The sequence below is a fragment of the Harpia harpyja genome, chromosome 16 (genome assembly GCF_026419915.1).
Source record: "Harpia harpyja isolate bHarHar1 chromosome 16, bHarHar1 primary haplotype, whole genome shotgun sequence".
NCBI lineage: Eukaryota > Metazoa > Chordata > Aves > Accipitriformes > Accipitridae > Harpia > Harpia harpyja.
In genome coordinates, this window is record NC_068955.1 from 30,991,638 (window position 1) to 31,009,777 (window position 18,140).

The 18,140-nt window shown below is 39.5% G+C and overlaps 1 protein-coding gene across 1 annotated transcript; it reads right to left on the minus strand.

The window, feature by feature from the left end:
* Positions 1-270: 270 nt before the first annotated feature.
* Positions 271-18,009, minus strand: LOC128152991 (actin, alpha skeletal muscle B). The gene is made up of 9 exons (XM_052811796.1): positions 17,568-18,009; positions 14,719-14,865; positions 13,025-13,153; positions 8,758-8,868; positions 6,104-6,188; positions 4,696-4,857; positions 3,960-4,151; positions 2,378-2,559; positions 271-1,241 (listed from the first exon to the last, which is right to left on the minus strand). Exons 2-9 carry the CDS (start codon positions 14,845-14,847, stop codon positions 1,098-1,100), a joined length of 1,134 nt encoding a protein of 377 aa, XP_052667756.1. The 5' UTR covers positions 14,848-14,865; positions 17,568-18,009; the 3' UTR covers positions 271-1,097.
* Positions 18,010-18,140: the final 131 nt, after the last annotated feature.

Below are 18,140 nucleotides of genomic sequence, written 5' to 3' on the forward strand. Positions count from 1 at the left end.
TGTCTGAAACAGTAAAATCTTCATAGCTGACTCTAATCTTCATACAGAACATTATGAAAAATCTGTCACCCAGGAAGGTTTTTTTTTTTAAAATAGAAACTGTGAAACAATTCTATTTTCATTTAGAAGTTGCTTAGCTAGAAAACTCAGAGGGAATGAAACCTTTTTCATAATAAAATTAAAATATAAATTAGTAATTATTATTTTATCTCTAACAGATAAACTAGTCACTATGAAATTAATGTAAGCCACAGCAGCCTTACATGGATAATTACACTTTTATTGATCCATTAAACCTAGAGCATTTCAATAACATATTCAAAAGGTTATTATTTACTCTGTAATCATTAGGTTAGCTTAGCATAGCACATATATAGCAAAAGTAAATGAAACATCAGTTAACTGCTTAGGAAGAGAGATGAAGAAATCAATAATACATCCAATAAATTAACCTGGTACATGTAAGTTCAGAAGTACTGTAGCTTGTTGAGGCTCTTTATTGATGGGGAGCGGTGGTCACAGGGAGACAAAGGTATCCTGCCAAGCAATTGCAGGATAACAAGGGAAGACATCCATACCAGCTCTACTGAAAGAATTGGTACCCACACCTGCATCAGTACCCACACAAATCTGCTGTATCCTCAGCAAAATAAACCCCCTTAGAAGAATCCTGTGTACCACTTAACCGCATAAAATAAGTCTTCTCTGGTACCTAAATCTTGCATTATGTTTGAGTTTGAAAGAAGCACTTATGTGCATACTTCAGACTTACCATCGATTAGCAGAGACTAACACAGAGCAGCGTTGCGTGTCACCTCCTGGAGAGCAGTACAACACTTACAAATGCAGGAGGGAGGGAGATCTATAAAAATGTATAGTATAACTACTGTTATTAATCTTGGAAAACACCCATCACTGAAATGTTAGTCTCATTTTAGCATCAAAAATCAGAAATAATTTGCTAATCTGTATGACATCCATACAGTGTGGTTTTTTAACACGTGGAAGAAAGCCAAACCACCCTCAGAAGTGAACGAGGGCAGGTGATGTGTAGAGAAACAGCACTATTTATCACTGACAGTATGTGATGGAAGTATTCAAAAGCACTTGCGATGTACAATAGAGGGGCCAGCTTCCTCATATTCATCTTTACTGATCCACATTTGCTGAAAAGTGGACAGAGACGCCAGTATTGAACCCCCAATCCAGACAGAGTATTTGCGTTCTGGTGGTGCAATCATCTAGAAGAGAAGTGCAATCTGTTATAAATAAAGTGACAAACAGATAACACAGCAACCATCTCTTTGGATGAAACAACTAGGCGAAAGTCTTTCCATCATAGGAGCACAAGTCCAGTGAAGTAAAGCACCTAAGAGGTAGAAAGGCTGCCGTGAGACATCTGCAGATGGCCCATAACACAGCTACCGAAAAATTATAGACATATATGCAAGAAAATTCAAATTTTAAAATATTGACCTAATGTGATTGTAAATAAAGACCACTGGGACAACACTGCACAGAATGGTCTGAGCATTTTTTTTTAAAGGATAAAGGAAATCTTTTATGAAAAAAAAAAAAACCAACAAAACATTGAGATACATTGGCATTGTGTATCTAGCTAAGCACTAGACATAGAGCTAGAAGACCTGCCGATTCCCCCCTTAGCCACTGAATTGTTAAAATACACTGGATGTACCCCTGCTTCTGCGTGCTCCTGTTTCCATTCCTGCCACTCTGTGTCATGCCCGTTCAGCATGCCGTCTGCTACCTGATAAAAAGGGCTTTTCTATTTCACTATATGTTGTCTTGAGGCCAAGCCAAAAGGCTCCTTTCAAACAGCTAACAAGCTGCAGGCTTTGCACGCTGCTTGGATTTTGGATTTATTCTTCCACCCTTTTCACTAATGACTTTCACTGACAGCGAAGCCTTGATGCCTATATTATTCCCAGTATCTTCTCACGTTGTTCATGCCCCCTTTAGTATTTACAGCTCCACCTTCTCTAGGTTCATCCCTACCTCTCTTGCTGTTCTGTGGTACCTTTCAAGTAGCCCTTTTCTCCCTCATAGCCCTATTTCACTGCGAATCCCACAGGACTCTCTTACTTAACTGTTGTTTCACATTTTCACAAAATGACCTCATCAACTCCCATGGCTTCAGCGACCGTTTTTATTCCAGTACCTCTCAAATCCCTCTTTTAATTCTGCTTTGGCTGGTAGGAGGAAAAGAAGTATTAATTAAGCAGGCTATCCAAGGCTTTCCTAACATCAGGACTTGGGATGCAAGACCTGGACATTCTCTCGTGAACATTTTTATTTGTTTATAAGATCTAACTTTCCAACAAGAGCTTCTTTTGTAAGTGCAGGTGTTCAAAATTACCTTAATCTTCATAGTACTTGGAGCCAAAGCTGTAATCTCTTTCTGCATACGATCGCCAATCCCAGGATACATCGTGGTTCCTCCAGAGAGGACGTTATTAGCATAGAGATCCTTACGGATGTCGATATCGCATTTCATAATACTGTTGTAAGTGGTTTCATGGATACCTGCAGATTCCATCCCTGCGTGGAAAGAAATTTCAATATGTCATTTCCCTTTGTTCCCTTCTTTTTATTACTGTTAAAATGAAAGGAAGGCTCACTAGTCCAAGCTGTCTCCCTTAAAACTTCAGGAAAAAAACAAAAAAGCTATGTGATGCTTAGGAGAGGAAGGAAAAAGGCAGGACATACTCCTCATCTTCTTTGTCATCTCAGCACAATAATTATACAAGCAAAATACACTTCTGAGGAAGAAAGATCCCCATTATGATTTCATAACGTGTTTTTTATTTCCTCAAGTTAAACACCCCCCCCCCCCCAACATTATTTAAGGAAAAATTTAAAATGAGGCGTTACTGCAATACTTTGCCATTTTTATAATCTTTTATGATGCTGTTAGCTAGAAGTAGAAGCCCCGTGTTATTTCAGTGAGCAATCTTGCTTTTGAGCTGTTGGTTTAATTTGAATGCCAATACAGTAAACTTAACTTACGGTACTATTTTTCGCTAAAGAAAAGGAACAGACCAGATACAGCACTGGGAATACAGTTTGAACTTTAAGTACTAGACTTTTTAACTAGCCTAACATGCACATTTTGACACAGATCTGTGATCCAGGAAATCCTGATTTCCATTGCTATATTTCTGATACTGACCATTGCTGAGCACTGACTCTGATCCCTGACACACTTCTGGCAGCCAAACCCCTCTATCTACTAAAGAGAATTTCTCCTGCTGATGTTCAAATACAGAACTTGGAGCTATATTAATGCTGGAATAGTTTCCTTTCTACATACAAACGTAGCTAGCTTCACCATTTAGTTCAATGGGAATTGTGCCAAACTGCCTGCAGTCATTTTGCTCAGTCCTCAAGAGTGGAATTTAAGTGGAAAGTAGGAAATCTGTGGGGGCAGTATGAGTTACCTCATCAAGTGCCAGTCATCCACCGGATGGAAAGAGAATTTTAACACTACAGATAAAACTACTGGAAAACAACGTACGGTTTGATTTTGTATGATTAAATTACAGATTAATATAATAAAATGATAAACGGAAGCAGCACCTAGATAAAAAGCCCCACATAAGCAGCACTGTGCAGTTTTATATCAGCCAGTCAAGATAAAAAGCATGATCTTCTGACAGTACTTTAAAACATCACCTTAGAAACTCTACTGCATTTACAAGAGGTTGAAATCATCTTAGGATTCAGGTATTTCTAAACTGACAGGCATCTTTTTGTCCAGCAGCTGTAGCAGCAGGGTTCATAGCTTCTAAAGAGCTGATTAAGTCAGCAGAAGCTGCCTGTTTCTAAGGACATTTGAGAATAAATACCTCAGTTCCTACAGCTGAAGGTTGTCTATACTTTCTAAGAAATTCTTCTTTTCATTCTCTGTCAAGTCCCTAGGAAGAAAAGTCCTGTCCCACCTATGAAGGATGGCTGGAAGAGAGTTTCTGGGCATCGAAACCGTTCATTTCCAATGGTGATGACTTGTCCATCAGGAAGCTCGTAGCTCTTTTCAAGAGAGGAGGAGGAAGCAGCAGTTGCCATTTCGTTTTCAAAATCCAAAGCCACATAACAAAGCTTCTCCTTGATGTCTCTCACAATCTCCCGTTCCGCTGCAGACAGACAACAAGTTTTTAATCAACGTACAGTATGACAGCCAGGACACAGGTTTTCTCATGCACATTTCCCTGAGTTCATGACGGTCATGTGGGTCATTGGATTCTGACCTTTCTGTTGTCTCAACAACATTACTTTCCCTTTGCATTACCAGATTTCCCTCATCAGCAAATAAAAGATATATTGTACTACAGAATACTGTAAAGATTCATGTTTACATGTCCAGGTCACAAAACCTTGAGGTTCATCCATTACCAGCTAGTAACTTTGTTCCTTTGTCTGGAAGAGGTATGATCAAACCCAACCACCAGTTCTATTTGTCAGTGACTTAGGATTTCCTAGTGAGGTGGCATCCTCATCCTTGATGCTCAACATACATGCTGAAAGCCAAAGTCAGGAGAACCCCACTAGCTAACATGAACTGTTTTTCCCAGGCCAACCTAGCGATAGGGATTTTGATGCATCATCCGCAGGTACACGCTAAGATGACAACTAATCGAGCAAACGTATGCAAAGTGTATCCAAATCACAGCTCATTACCAGTGGTGACAAAAGAGTAGCCTCTCTCTGTAAGAATTTTCATGAGATAGTCAGTCAGGTCTCTGCCTGCCAGATCGAGTCTCATGATGGCATGAGGCAAGGCGTAGCCCTCATAGATAGGCACGTTGTGTGTGACACCGTCCCCAGAATCCAAAACTATTCCTGGAAAGTGAGAGAAAAGGAGAAGCTGGTTGTTTCCCACTCATACAGGGTCTCCACATACTCCACATTCTCAACTGGAACGTGCAGCAACAAATAAAAGATGCTCACATGGCAATTGCTTCTGCCATTTCTGTAACTAAAGAGCTGCTCACATGAGACAAAATCGTTAGCACAAACTAAGCAGCACCTGCGTTTGGGGAAAAAAGACGTGTAACATCCAGCAATTTGATTGTATTGTTCTTGCTGAATGGATGCTGGCAATAATGATCTTATATGGATGCAAAGGCTTTCATTTCAGATGACCCCTAGAACTTTACAGGCATGATATAATGTACAAACCGTAAATAAAAATCTGTCTATAAAATTAAAAATTTGAATCTGCCATTAAAATAAACCACTCCATTAGGGAATATATAACAGTGGTTTATCTGTGCACAGCCATGTTACTTATATTCTTGGATAGGAAACGAAGTACATGTTTTCCACTCAAAATGAATAAAGCATTTCTGATACCAAACATGCATACAAATAGTTGAATTTTAAACATAAACCAAGTATTTATGACAATCATAATTCTTGTAAGCTGGTGATCTTTTTATACAAAATTTTATTGTGGCATCAGTCTACAAAGACAGATGGTATTTTAATTTTTTTCAAAGTATATGAAGACTCAAGGGTTGCTAAGAAGTAATTTATCGTCTCAATGCTTGATCAGACTCTAAATGGCAATAAGAAGAGACCGCCATGCTAATTCTAATGATCGCTTAACAGCAGACATCACTAGGTGATTGAAATTCAACATCTAAATGAAATATTTTCATTTAGCTACTGAATTTTTTTAATTTTTTTTTCCTACTGGGAATGGAGCTTAACAATAGAGGTAGGGCTGAAGTAAGAAGGAACTGTGGGCTTGGAACAATCTTGTTAAGATGCAGCCTCTTCTCTATGCTGGGCAATTAAGAGCAGTATAAAACTGTATCATCTTTCACCTGTTCATATAGTTGAGCTGTAGTCACTTGAGGTTTTGAAGCAGAAAGTCATAAATCTATAGCCATACCTGCCATGAAGTTGAAAACAGAGGTAGTTGCACAGCATGGTGGGAAGTATTCAGTCTCCCTATGGCTATCAGTTCTTCTTAATACACAGCTGGTGCATCATAATGAACGTCTATCTGTGTGCGTGCGTACGTGCATATACATCCGCGAGAGAAAGACAGGTGGAAAATACAACTCCCAGAAAGACTCACCAGTCGTTCTTCCAGATGCATATAGAGACAGCACCGCCTGAATTGCTACGTACATGGCTGGTACATTGAACGTCTCAAACATAATCTGGAATGAAGAATTTGAAAACCTTTAGGATCTACACTTAAGAGTATCTGAAGAGACAGTAATTATTTTTTTTTTTAATGAATACTGACAGTTACTACTCCCCAGTCCCCTCCTGAACTGTGGTTCTTCTGTGAACAGCACGCTATGTTTTCTTTAGAATTTCATTTAAAACAAAAACAAAACAAAACAAAAAATCACTGAAGTTAGTGGATATCTTTCCATTAACCTCAGACTAGGTCAGATTTTTACTGATAATATTAAATGAAGATGACACCTTGGGATAACTTTTTTACCTTGATGGCAGGACTGCAACAATGCAGCAATCTAAGGTTTATACATATATACACACACGTATAAAAAATTTATAGAAGACACAGCTGGAAGAAGCCACAAAGAATAATCTGTCTATTCCCATCTCACGGAAGATTCAGCCACTCCAGACACAGCTTTGGTTCTGTCTCAGAAATTCCTCTGCTGCAGCATCCACAGATTCTTCTGGCAAACAAATCTAGTGATACACTATATTTACTATTATTATCAAGGTTTTCTCAGTGTCTAGCTAAAACCTCACTTGGGTCTGGTTTAAACCCATTACACCTCATTCTGCCCCCCCCCCCCCAGCAAACACAACGATTTATCTTTTCTCTTTACAGTGACCTTAGCCATATTCTCTTGTCTCATCCCCCACCTCCTCTACTCTAACAAGCTCCAGCTCTCTCCATCTCCTCTGTCAGATACACTGCAATTTTATCCAAGCAGATGGAATAAGATTTGTTTCCAACTGGACTTCCACTGGAGCTCCGCTAAGAAAACCCATTAAGGGCACACAGTGAACTAACGCACTCTGGACAACCCTACGCGCTTCAACCTTTCTTAAACCAATGCCACCTACCCTGGGCAGTGCTACCCCATCACTAGTGGTGACCACGTTTCAGAGAATCGTAGAATCATTTAGGTTGGAAAAGACCCTTAAGATCATCAAGTCCAACTGTAAATCTAACACTGCCAAGTCCACCACTAAACCATGTCCCTAAGCGCCACATCTGCACGTCTTTTAAATACCTCCAGGGATGGTGACTCAACCATTGCCATTTTACCTGTCAGAGCCAGACATCAGAGGGTTAAACTTAAACTTGGGATTTCATAAGCTAATACCTTTGCCAATGAAGTCTACTTTTAATGAAAAGTATGCTTTCCATTAAAGAATACACGAATTACTGATATTTCATAGTTAATTAGTGTAATGAATGTAATGCAATCAGTAATAAACAATAAGCCTTTAAACAATCTTGAAAACAGGATTTATCATTACAGTATAATGACAGAGAAACAGTCCTAGACATGTCTACTGTATGAACCACACTTCTGGTTGTTACACAAACTAGGCTTTTCTTATGGTTTATTATCTCCCAGTTGTATTATCTCCCAGTAATGCATGCTGTCGAGCTCACTACTTAATTAGTTTATTTACACTGTTGCTAAATTGATGCATAATCTTCTTATTAAATATATGCCAAAAGTGGGCACAAAAAGAAGTGCAGAGCCACATCTAATTTTCCCAGGTGATTTTATACCTATATCTGTATTTAAATCACACTTACTTCTGGTTACATCACCAGCTAAATTTATAACGTGGACTTTTGGCTGGAAGGCTGCTCTACAATACACAAACTGCAGAGGTCAACTTTTGGTTCTGATCTGCGTTTGCTAAATCAGACTGGCTATGTCATGGGCAAAAATGTTTAGCAAAGCATCATTTAAGTTTGAGTGCTTCAGACAACCCATTTTCCCAAGCCAGCACAAAGACTCCAGCTTTTGAACACTTTTCCCCTGATCCCTGAAGAGGTGGTCCAGTTGGGAGCTCCACAAAGTCATCTGCATGATGGCCTTCAAACATCTTTATTCAAATCTTACCCAAAAAATGCAATTCTGATACAATAACTAGCATTTTGTCCAGTGCAAAAGTGTTGATAAAGTCTTCAGGGTAGAAGGCAGGAGCTGGTACAGCAGGAGCTGAGGAGTTGGGCCACTGAAAGTCGAGCACTCTTGGTGGCCAGCAGTAGGCACATGAAAGGCATCATTGATCCAAAACTCACATAGAAGTGTGATCCAGCTGGTACACGACCCCTGTTACAGTGCTTGCAAACTTCAGATTTAAATACATCAATGTATTGATACATCCAAAAAATTACATGAATCCTTGGTTGACATCATCTACACACCAAAACTCAGCATCAGAAGCCACCTTAGCCTCCAGCTTCCCCACTTCCAGAACTGAGCACACACACAGTCTTGCCAACAAAGAAAATTACTTCAAGCTTTTAAGAGGCTAATTCCATCTATCTCACTGCCGCACACAAGTATGAAACATTTTAGGACCATCCAGAGAACTGGTACTGCATGAGCAGCAGAAACTTTTGCTCTCTCACCATGGCTTAGCCAGCATGCTAACCCACACTAACCCTAAGGAATTATCTCCCAGATTAAGAAAGCTGAATACCCAGGACTATTTATATTTTTAGCTGCTTCCATGCAGAAGTGATCTGCGGCACAACATTCAGACGATTACCTGAGTCATTTTTTCACGGTTGGCCTTCGGATTCAAGGGGGCCTCGGTCAGCAGGACGGGGTGTTCCTCCGGCGCAACCCGGAGTTCGTTGTAGAAAGAATGATGCCAAATCTAAAAATGAAAATCGCTTTAGAAAAGTGATCTGAAAACCATTTCTTCTGTCCACAGAACCACACAGAAAGCTTTTCAAATACAGTCCAAGTGATTTTTTTTTTTTACACAGACATGTTAAAATAGACAGAAGGCATGCAAGAGCGAATCTGCCAAATTGAACTCCAAATTAGAACCAAACCCATTGGGTTTCTACTGTATGTAACACCAGAATATAACCTACACAACAGAGTCCTTCCAGTTAGAATTCTGTAAACAGAGCGTAGACCACCCTCTCTAAACAGGGGCACTGCTTAGTTCCCACCCGCAGCGCTCCGATACAGAAGCTGAGCCAAGCACTCGACTGTTGGACCTGGAAAGACTTCTCCACTTCAAGCTGCTTGGAGACTGATCCAGTTGCAAGTCATTGCCAAGATGCTCTTTAGAAATCTAATGATTTCGACAGAAGCGAAAGGCCCTTTATGCCACAGATATTTCATTCAGGAAATCCTGAATCGAACTCTCACTTACTATTGAGTAACTATATTTCTTAGTCACAGTCTGTAGTGTAGCATGTTTTTCATGTTGGAAGGTGCTACCTGTATCAAACGATGCTGGCTTTGATTGTCTGAGGACTATGGCTATGAGGAACTGAAGAGATTTTTTTTCAGCTCAAAGACAGACTGTTCAGTAACCCGACAAAATATTTCTTATCTTCTTGTTTAAATCTTTCCTACCCTTATTTCTTTTTTTTCTCTTTTTAGCTCAGCTTTGCCTGACCCAACAAGCTTATTTCTGAACACAAAACATCAGGATAGTTTTATGGGTAAATTTATTTGATTAATATCCTAGAAACCAGTATTATTATGCTCCAAAATGAACTTAAGTGGAAAACAGATCTCTAAATTTGAAGCACCTACGAAGTCAACAGCTGTCTAGAGCTGGAATTATTCATTAAGAAAATTATCAGCCCTAAAAAAACCCGACCTTAAATACCGTCTCAGTCCCCCCCCAAAATAAATAAATAAATCAGGTGTTTCCAGAATTGGGGCTTGGGATGCTGGGCCATCTTTCATTTGAAGGTTTAGAACACAAATACAGAGAGAAGTTGAATAAAACAGAAAGTAATCATCTAAAAGTTTAAGAAAATATATAAATCAGATATAAGAAGAAAAAGACTGCCATTTCAGATGGGAAAGATAAGGGATGAGAAGGAAACCTCAGTGCTTAGATAATTTACAAAGTACTGGCAATTTCAGCAGTGAGGAACAAACCTGGACACATAAAGCAGGACCCTGCCTAAACCTCGGGCAGTTTGCAGGTTTTTCCTCAAAACCAGGCAGGATTAGGCACTGTACAGCCTATTAGATTTGACCTGATGATAGCCATAATGTTAATGAATAATGGTATTCTACAAGAAACAAAAATAGTTCAGTGCTGGATTTTATAGGTTGTGAGAATTAAATGTAAGCAGCAAGCACAACAGCAAAGAGAAATTACTGAGGAAGAATTATTCCAACACTTATATTAAACATTTATGTAGTCACCAGAGCCAGAAAACGCTCCATCCCAACGCTTTCCCTCCCATACGTTGTCAGCTCAGTTGCTGTGAACAAATTAACAGTGATGTACAATGCCCTGTATTATTATCCAGTGGAAAACAGAGCAGTCCCCATTTGAATATTGTGAATTGAAGCACAGGAGAAGAAGAATGCTTCATTTCATCGCCTACACATTCTCCTCCCGATTCACACAAGTGTCTGCGCGTCCTGCAGCATCCTCATTTTTTGGTGACCCCCCTCTTTTTGTAACACGTAGATGGTTGGGCACTGCACTATTATGTCTTTGTCCCATTTTTGGCATGTTACCCTGTAATTCTCTTGTTTCTTCTACACTGTGATGCTTTTAGTAGTATTAATTCCAAGCATTGGAAAGAAATTTGTCATTCGGATCAAAATCCTCCAACTGGTTTAAAAAAATCTCGTGGAGGAAAAATATGTATATATATACGAAAGATATTCCCTTAGCATCAAAACTTTAGGAATTGCATTTCAGGAATTCTCACAGCCAGAAGAGTGTGTGTGTGTGTGTGTGTGTGTGTGACAGAGCTTCAGAGGAAGTTGAGATATGCATGTAATCATATGATTGCAACAGGGAAGCCCCTATATAAAAAAAAAAAAAAAATTACACATTTTTTCTTATTTGCAATAATCATAAAAGTTAGCAATGCTGTTTCTTGTCTCTTCCCTACTGCTGCCTTTCTCTCACGCTTCTTTTTTCTATTTGTTTCTCATTCACTTGAAAGCAGCCTCTGCTTTCTGTCCCACTCTGCTCCTGGGCTCAGCAAGAAGTCCAAGCACAACTCAGAATTGGGGCATCTTTGCCAGCTACTGCATGTTGCAAGCTGTCAGAAGAAGGTAAGTTTGGGCTAGGGACCCACTTTGACAGGTAATTCCTTCATCCAGTTAAGTGACAAAGAGAAGAAAAGTTCAAACTACAAGAACTCATAGAGTATCTGACCGTTATTTGAATTACAGCACTGCCTGAAGCCTCTCCCACATTTCAGCCTAAACCCAATCAATCTAGCCATGAGTTTACACTACACTACACATGCCACCTTTTTTACCTTCTCTAATTCCTTCTCCTACCTACATTTTCGATAGTCTGCTCTAGCATCCAGCATTTCCCAGAGGAAGATCACATAACAGTTTGTGTTATACACAGGACAGTTTCCAGATGCAGAGACCAATCGCTGAGGGAAGAACATAAAATAGTCACCTCCAATTTTATTTTCATTTTTTTTTCCTACAGGAAATATAATTTCTTGCTGAATGCAGACAGCAGGAAAATTATCAGGAAGAACAACATAACGGGATGCATGAGGTAGACTTTCTACTCTGCAGAAACGAGCAAGGTGTCCTCCCAACAAGCAGTGCAATAATGAAATGCAAATACTATGGTTCCATCTAGAGGAGTAGGTGGGCAATTTATTTCCAAATAGGAACTGAGGAACTCCCATTGCTCCTATATCAATTTTGGTCTGTTCATCTGGAACAGTCAGTGTTTATCAATTTGTGTTCATGAATATAACACAATAATTGACTTTAGATATATGTATTACAGTTGTATACACCTCATCTCAGCAAGCGTGAGTACAGACCACCACCGACCCCGTGTCTTCCTTTCAGTGGCATTTTTCCACAGGAAAACACTACTAGAAACATTTGCTTGTGGAGTTTCCCTCCCATACCATTCCACCTGGAGATGACAAGGGACTGAATTGCAATCTTGTCTTTAAAGAAGACGTACAATATTCCCACGTAACAGACTCGGATGCTTCCTGAAGACACCAGGACATACGGGATATCAGAGATATTTAGCAGCGTGAGAGAGCCCTTAGGACTCCTCTTGCCTGTCCAGGTTCTCCCATGAGCACACCTCATCGCCTGTGCCTGGTCTGGGACATCCTTAAGCGGGCATTTCACAAAGAGGTCATCGCACTGACCGCATGCCAAGAAAGTCGGGCTTGACAAGGAATAAAGACACCTTCTCGCCATCCAGATGTAAAAAGCTAACTGGAATTGGCAACAGAAAAATATGCTTCAGGAAAAAGAAAAAAAAATCTAGTCTCAAAGAATTAGTATAGGGATAGGAAGCCCCAATCTGTCTTTTCCTCTTTAATTAACAGTGAGATGTCATATGCAATACGAGATGTGGGCATCACCCATCATCTTGTTCATGCAGGCAAGTACTCAGGAGGGAGAATCACCCCTCCACCTCAGTTTTAGTTCCCAACTTCAGTAATGTATCTTTAATACTTCTCCGACTCACCTCTGATGAATCACGACCTGTATTTTTTTTTCACTTTAACTACTTTCTATCGTTGTCAATGTTCTGCCTCAGTATGAACTTCAAGACTGAAAAGAGTATGTATAGAGCATAAAATCCTTTTGTAACATACTGCCAAATCTGATGAGTAATAAGCATTTACTTTTTCAAATAGTCAGCCAAGACCTGATCAACTCCTGTACTAGCATATTGTACTATCCCTTTACCTATACTGCAATTACAAATTCTTCAAGGATTTTCCCTTTCATTTGCAAGAAGGTTAATGGCAAATCGTATGTCTTGAATAAGATGATGCCTCGACAAAATTACATGAAAAATAGACACCCACCTTTTCCATGTCATCCCAGTTAGTGATGATTCCATGCTCAATGGGATACTTCAGCGTCAGGATCCCTCTTTTACTTTGTGCTTCATCCCCTACATAGCTGTCTTTTTGACCCATTCCAACCATAACACCCTGCAAAGTATATTATTCTAATATTAGTGCAGTATATCATACCCATTACAGATAGAATATCATTTTTAAGTTAAAGCTTCATGTGAAATACCGCTACTGCCGTTCCAGAACGTACCCCCAAAATGTGCAAGGAACTAAAATGTGAATTTATCTGTAACTACCTACTCTGTACTAACTCCCTCTACAAACCCACCAGGAAGAGCAAGGCAGCTTCAAAAAGGAAGGTATCTCACACTCGGTGCAACTAATGCCCATGCAGGAGCCCAGCCAAGGCAGGTATCCACAAACTCATGGTTCTCCACAAGGGATGGGTCCTTTGTCATTGCACAAAGCAATAAAGGGAAGGAATTATAGGTGAGAAAGATATAATCTCTTCTGGGATCCCTAGATTTTATATATTCGGCTGCCCTTTGTGTCTAGGCAGTTCCACTACCATCTTTAAACTGACATTATTCCCCCTTGCTGGAAGTGAAATGGTTTTGAAATATATACATTTGAAAAAAAACCATTAATTTATATAAAACAGAGACAGATTTTCTAAAAGAAAACTCACTTATTAAATAATGGTTTTCCTAAGTTTATCATGTTTGCGTTAGGAAATCTATCGTGATTGGCTCAAAGTAACAACATCCGAGGTACAATATTATTCATCAGCTGGCATAAAAATATTTAATTTTTCTCACTGATACATTTTAATTCCATGGATTCGATAATACAGCTGCTGAGCTTCCTAACTGTGCAAAATTACAAGCCAAAAGACAATGAACAATTTGAGAGGTTAAAAAATGGATGTTTTCAACAGCAGATATTCAACTTCAACAATTCATAGAGGTGTTCAAAATGCATTCCTTCAAATGCTTAGTATTTTACGCCTGTCAAACCGGGCTTATTTAGCTCAGCAAAAGACCACATAGAACTTCAGGGAAGGGTTTTTACAGCCATGAAAATTAAAATCTGACTCAGCTATGAATAAAATGAACAAAAATCTGCATCTTCTACTTATAAACGAACTGTTAGAAAACTAATTAAGCAGAAAGACCCTTTCCAAGGTCAAGAAAAGCCACATTCATCCTTTCCAGTCCTGTTTGAGTTGATAAAGTGATGTGCTAGAGACCTTTTTTGGAAGTTTATTGGGCCACACTATTGCTTAATGGAACAGTAAGAACTTATCACTATTATTCATTTGGTTTCTCATGCACCAAATGTTCTGCCTAGCTTTTTTCTTTGTATTAATACAGGAAGTATTAATTAATCCAGCAAGTTGGTTGCATTTTTTTCCATTAAGACGCCTTCATACCATTAAAACACTCGTGTTGTTTTATAGTCAACATTTTATGGCTGAAAAACACCTTTTCCAAAGGATCAGTAAGTTTACCTTATAGCATTAAAGACGTGCAGCTCCATCCTTCAGCTCTTAACAAGCTAAACTACGAAGGCCGATGGGAGTTTTGCCTGAATAAATCCGATGCTTTATCACTGCCATGTCTAAAGTCTCAAAAAAAAAAAAACCAACCCCAAAACAACCACCCAACCCAGACAACGCTTCCATTTTGGTACCAGCTGACCTGATGTCGAGGACGTCCGACGATGGATGGAAATACAGCTCTTGGAGCATCATCTCCTGCAAACCCAGCTTTGCAAAGCCCAGAACCATTGTCACATACAAGGGCAGTGGTTTCATCATCATCGCACATAGTGCCTCACAATTTTGGCTGCAAAACAGTAATTTGGAAGGGAGCAGATGGAAGAGAATAGGGCAGAAGCAACTCTCCATCATTTAGAGAGCAAACTAGTGTAAAAAGAATAATTTTGGAAAAGAATAAACCTAAACAGCAAAGTCTATGCTAAAGCCCTGATCTTCTTGCAAAGCATGTTAAGTATCCACATAAATTTCAGCTTGAATAGGTTTTACCGAAGCACATTAATCAAGACATCCAGCCTTGGTTTCCAAAAGGGAAATCTGCTCTGCTGTAGCCTCAAGGAGTCCTGTGATGTTCTGTTAATTGGCCTCATGACCGTGGGGCAAGTTCAGCTAGAGGATACACATCCAGCTCTACTTGGACTTAAGCAAGCATAACCCCATCTCCTCCAAGGCTGAATGACCTTCTAGAAATTTCATTTGTTAAAAATGAATTGATCACACACACCTATCAGTTATAGTGTTAGTAGTTAGATGGTCAATAAGAATCACTGAACATTCAGTACTTCAAAGACCGCAGTTGTTTCCTAATGGCATCTTCAAATTTGCCTTTTTCTTAGAGGGTCATCATCAATCTTAAACAACTAAAAATAACCCCCACAAAAAGTTTCAGGGAAGTGTTTGCTGTGTGTTTTTAAATGACAGCTCCTCTCTAATGTGAAGTGCTCGTTACAGGACCTATTCCATATTTGTAAGGGGTAAATACCTTATCGAAGTGGTTATTCTGGGAAATAGAACAAGAGGCAGCTGGCACCACCGCCCAGGAACAACTCAACTTCGGCAGTTGGCCAACACATCAAAGTCCTGAACTCATTGAAATTCATGGCAAAACTCCCACCGAGGGAGGGCCTGAATTTCACCAAGACTTCTGTTTCGGATTCCTTGGTTATTTTTAGGACGGTAGGATTGCCTCTTTAGGCAGTCGAGAAGAGGGAAGGATTTTATTTTCCCTTCTCTGGCAACTTCACTTGGTAAGGAAGGGTACTTCAGAAAAGGGAAAGGAATGAAAAACAGCACTTGTCCAGCAAAGTTCTTGTCCCTAACAATGCGAAAGTGCATTGAGGATCATTTTTGCGATTAAAGGAAAAATGTATTTGACTTCTGATGGCATTACAGTTCCCCCTAAGCGCTATGTGCACAGGCTGCCCAGGAGCGGTGGCTAAACAGCCACCAGCAATAGGGTCTGTCCCAATTCACGCTGTCCTATTTGTGGGGTTTAAAGTATCTCAGGGCATCCCTGCGAGAATACCAAAGTCCCTGGAGATTTACAAACAGGAACAGTTTTGGGTTTTAAAGTCTGAGTTGCATGAAGTTCCCCGTGTTCAATCCTTTCCCATATGCTTTAAAAAGCAAGACTGTGACATGACTGATCCCAACGCTCGCAGGTGAAATGGAAGCGTGATTTGAAAATATGACATTATTTTAAGGAAGAAAAATTGTTTTAATTCTTGTTGATGTGCCTGTGACTGGAAGATTCTTTTCCACATAAGGAAGCAGAATAATTTTATCACATAAATTTGTTAACAGCTTTAATATAAGAATGTTTAACCATTAGTTCTAGTAGCTGGTATTTTGGAACATTGATTCATGTTGCCATGAATTGTTATTTTCTTCTAAAACCCTCAGGAAAAGGCTTTTAGAATGCCATAAACCAACCATTTACCAGCAGTATCCAACATTACAGAACTGCACCCCGACTCTGACTCCATCAGTGTAAACCAGAAGGAAACGCAATTCTTAAATATATCAGAAATGACATCAGATGAGATAGTAGAATTTAGGAGTAGAGAAATTTAAAGTAGAGAAATGCTACAAAGCTCTGTGAGCTCAGCATCGCTCCTTGGCTCTGAAGAAGGCTGGATCAGACCAAGATGTTTAATCCTCCATGGTAAGAAATAATATTCCCATTCATTCATACACACAGCATTCCATATATAGCTTTACATGTAAAACTAAGGTCAGCACAGTCATATTCAGAGAAACAAAATTCATAGGAAAACCCCAGCTGATCTGTGCAAGTTACACTCTGAAGTGCTGGCAGCAATTGTTTACACTTTTACTCACTATTGATTAGATTCCACAGAAGCCATTGACACTTACTAATAAAAATCAATGGCTGAATTTGTTCATTTCCCATTAAAAAAAAAAAAATTATCTTGCTTTGCTTGTCATTACTTAATTACGAAGTGAATGAACTAACAAAGAGCCCTACTTCAAATTTTCATTGATCGAGTCATGTTATTGCTTTACAGCTGCTGAATTTATAGGTTTAATAATAATTTTCACAAAGCAGCTATTTGGAAATCTTTTCACCAGGTGAAGTTCCTAAGTACATTTCCTAAATTTGCCTTTATTGTTCCAATTCCCAGTGCAAAATTAAATATAATTAACAGCAAACTTCCTTTTGGTTTCTGCATAAAGCCTGATGTCCAGACAGCAAACACTACTGAAGTGTTCTTCCAGGTTTCAGACAGACCAAGGATTCACTGCACACTACTGATCCTTCCAGCAATGAGGAATGTCTGCACATTTCCCGGCAACCACACAGTCAAACCTGAATTACTTTACACCAGGAGACCCTTTGGAATTCCTTCAAAGCCTGAGGCAAACACCATCCAAATCCAGGAAGAAGTGCGTAAATCCCCCAAGACCAAGTGAAGCAAAGCATTAAAATCATGAACTGCAACCAGAAAAAACTCTCAGGGCAATACTTACCCAGGAAATGGTGATGATTTGTAAAAGCCTCTTCATAAATGACATGATCTCACCTTCCATTACATTTATATCGGCTTCTGGAACGGAGTTCACAGAATATCCACACGTGTCAAGCCATTTTTGGAAACTTTTTTTTCCAGTTTGTGCTTATCACAGTGACAGCACAAAGGCCTGGATAAATTAGGGCAGAATTTCTAACATCTCTGGATCCTTTCCCACTCGCTAACTTGCTGTGCCTCATGACAGAGGGTTGTTTTCTCCCCTCAAGACAAAAATCCCTCACACTAGATGAGCAAGTCTGGAAGGATCTGCAGGTCCACTGTTGTAGTTGGAAAGCATTCTGCTTCATTATAACACAATTAGCTAAGAATAGCTCATTACCATTCTGTTCACAGCCATCTTCAAGCTAGAAAGGGAAAAGTCTTACCCCGTACAGTACTCATGTTTCAACTGTACCTGGCGTTTGTTTGTGTGCGCAAAGACTGAAAATAGCTGACTTATCTTGGTACTTGGGTGACACTATGGCCAAAAACAGGGACTGAGTCAGCAATCAGCCATTCAAAAGAGATGAGC

Coding starts and splice junctions, on each gene's coding strand:
- LOC128152991 (XM_052811796.1), bottom strand. CDS start 14,847: ATGTGCGATGATGATGAAACCACTGCCCTTGTATGTGACAATGGTTCT. Junction 4,858..6,103: donor TGCATCTGGAAGAACGACTG/GTGAGTCTTTCT, acceptor CTCACTTTCCAG/GAATAGTTTTGGATTCTGGG. Junction 1,242..2,377: donor CAAGTACTATGAAGATTAAG/GTAATTTTGAAC, acceptor CTTCTCTTCTAG/ATGATTGCACCACCAGAACG.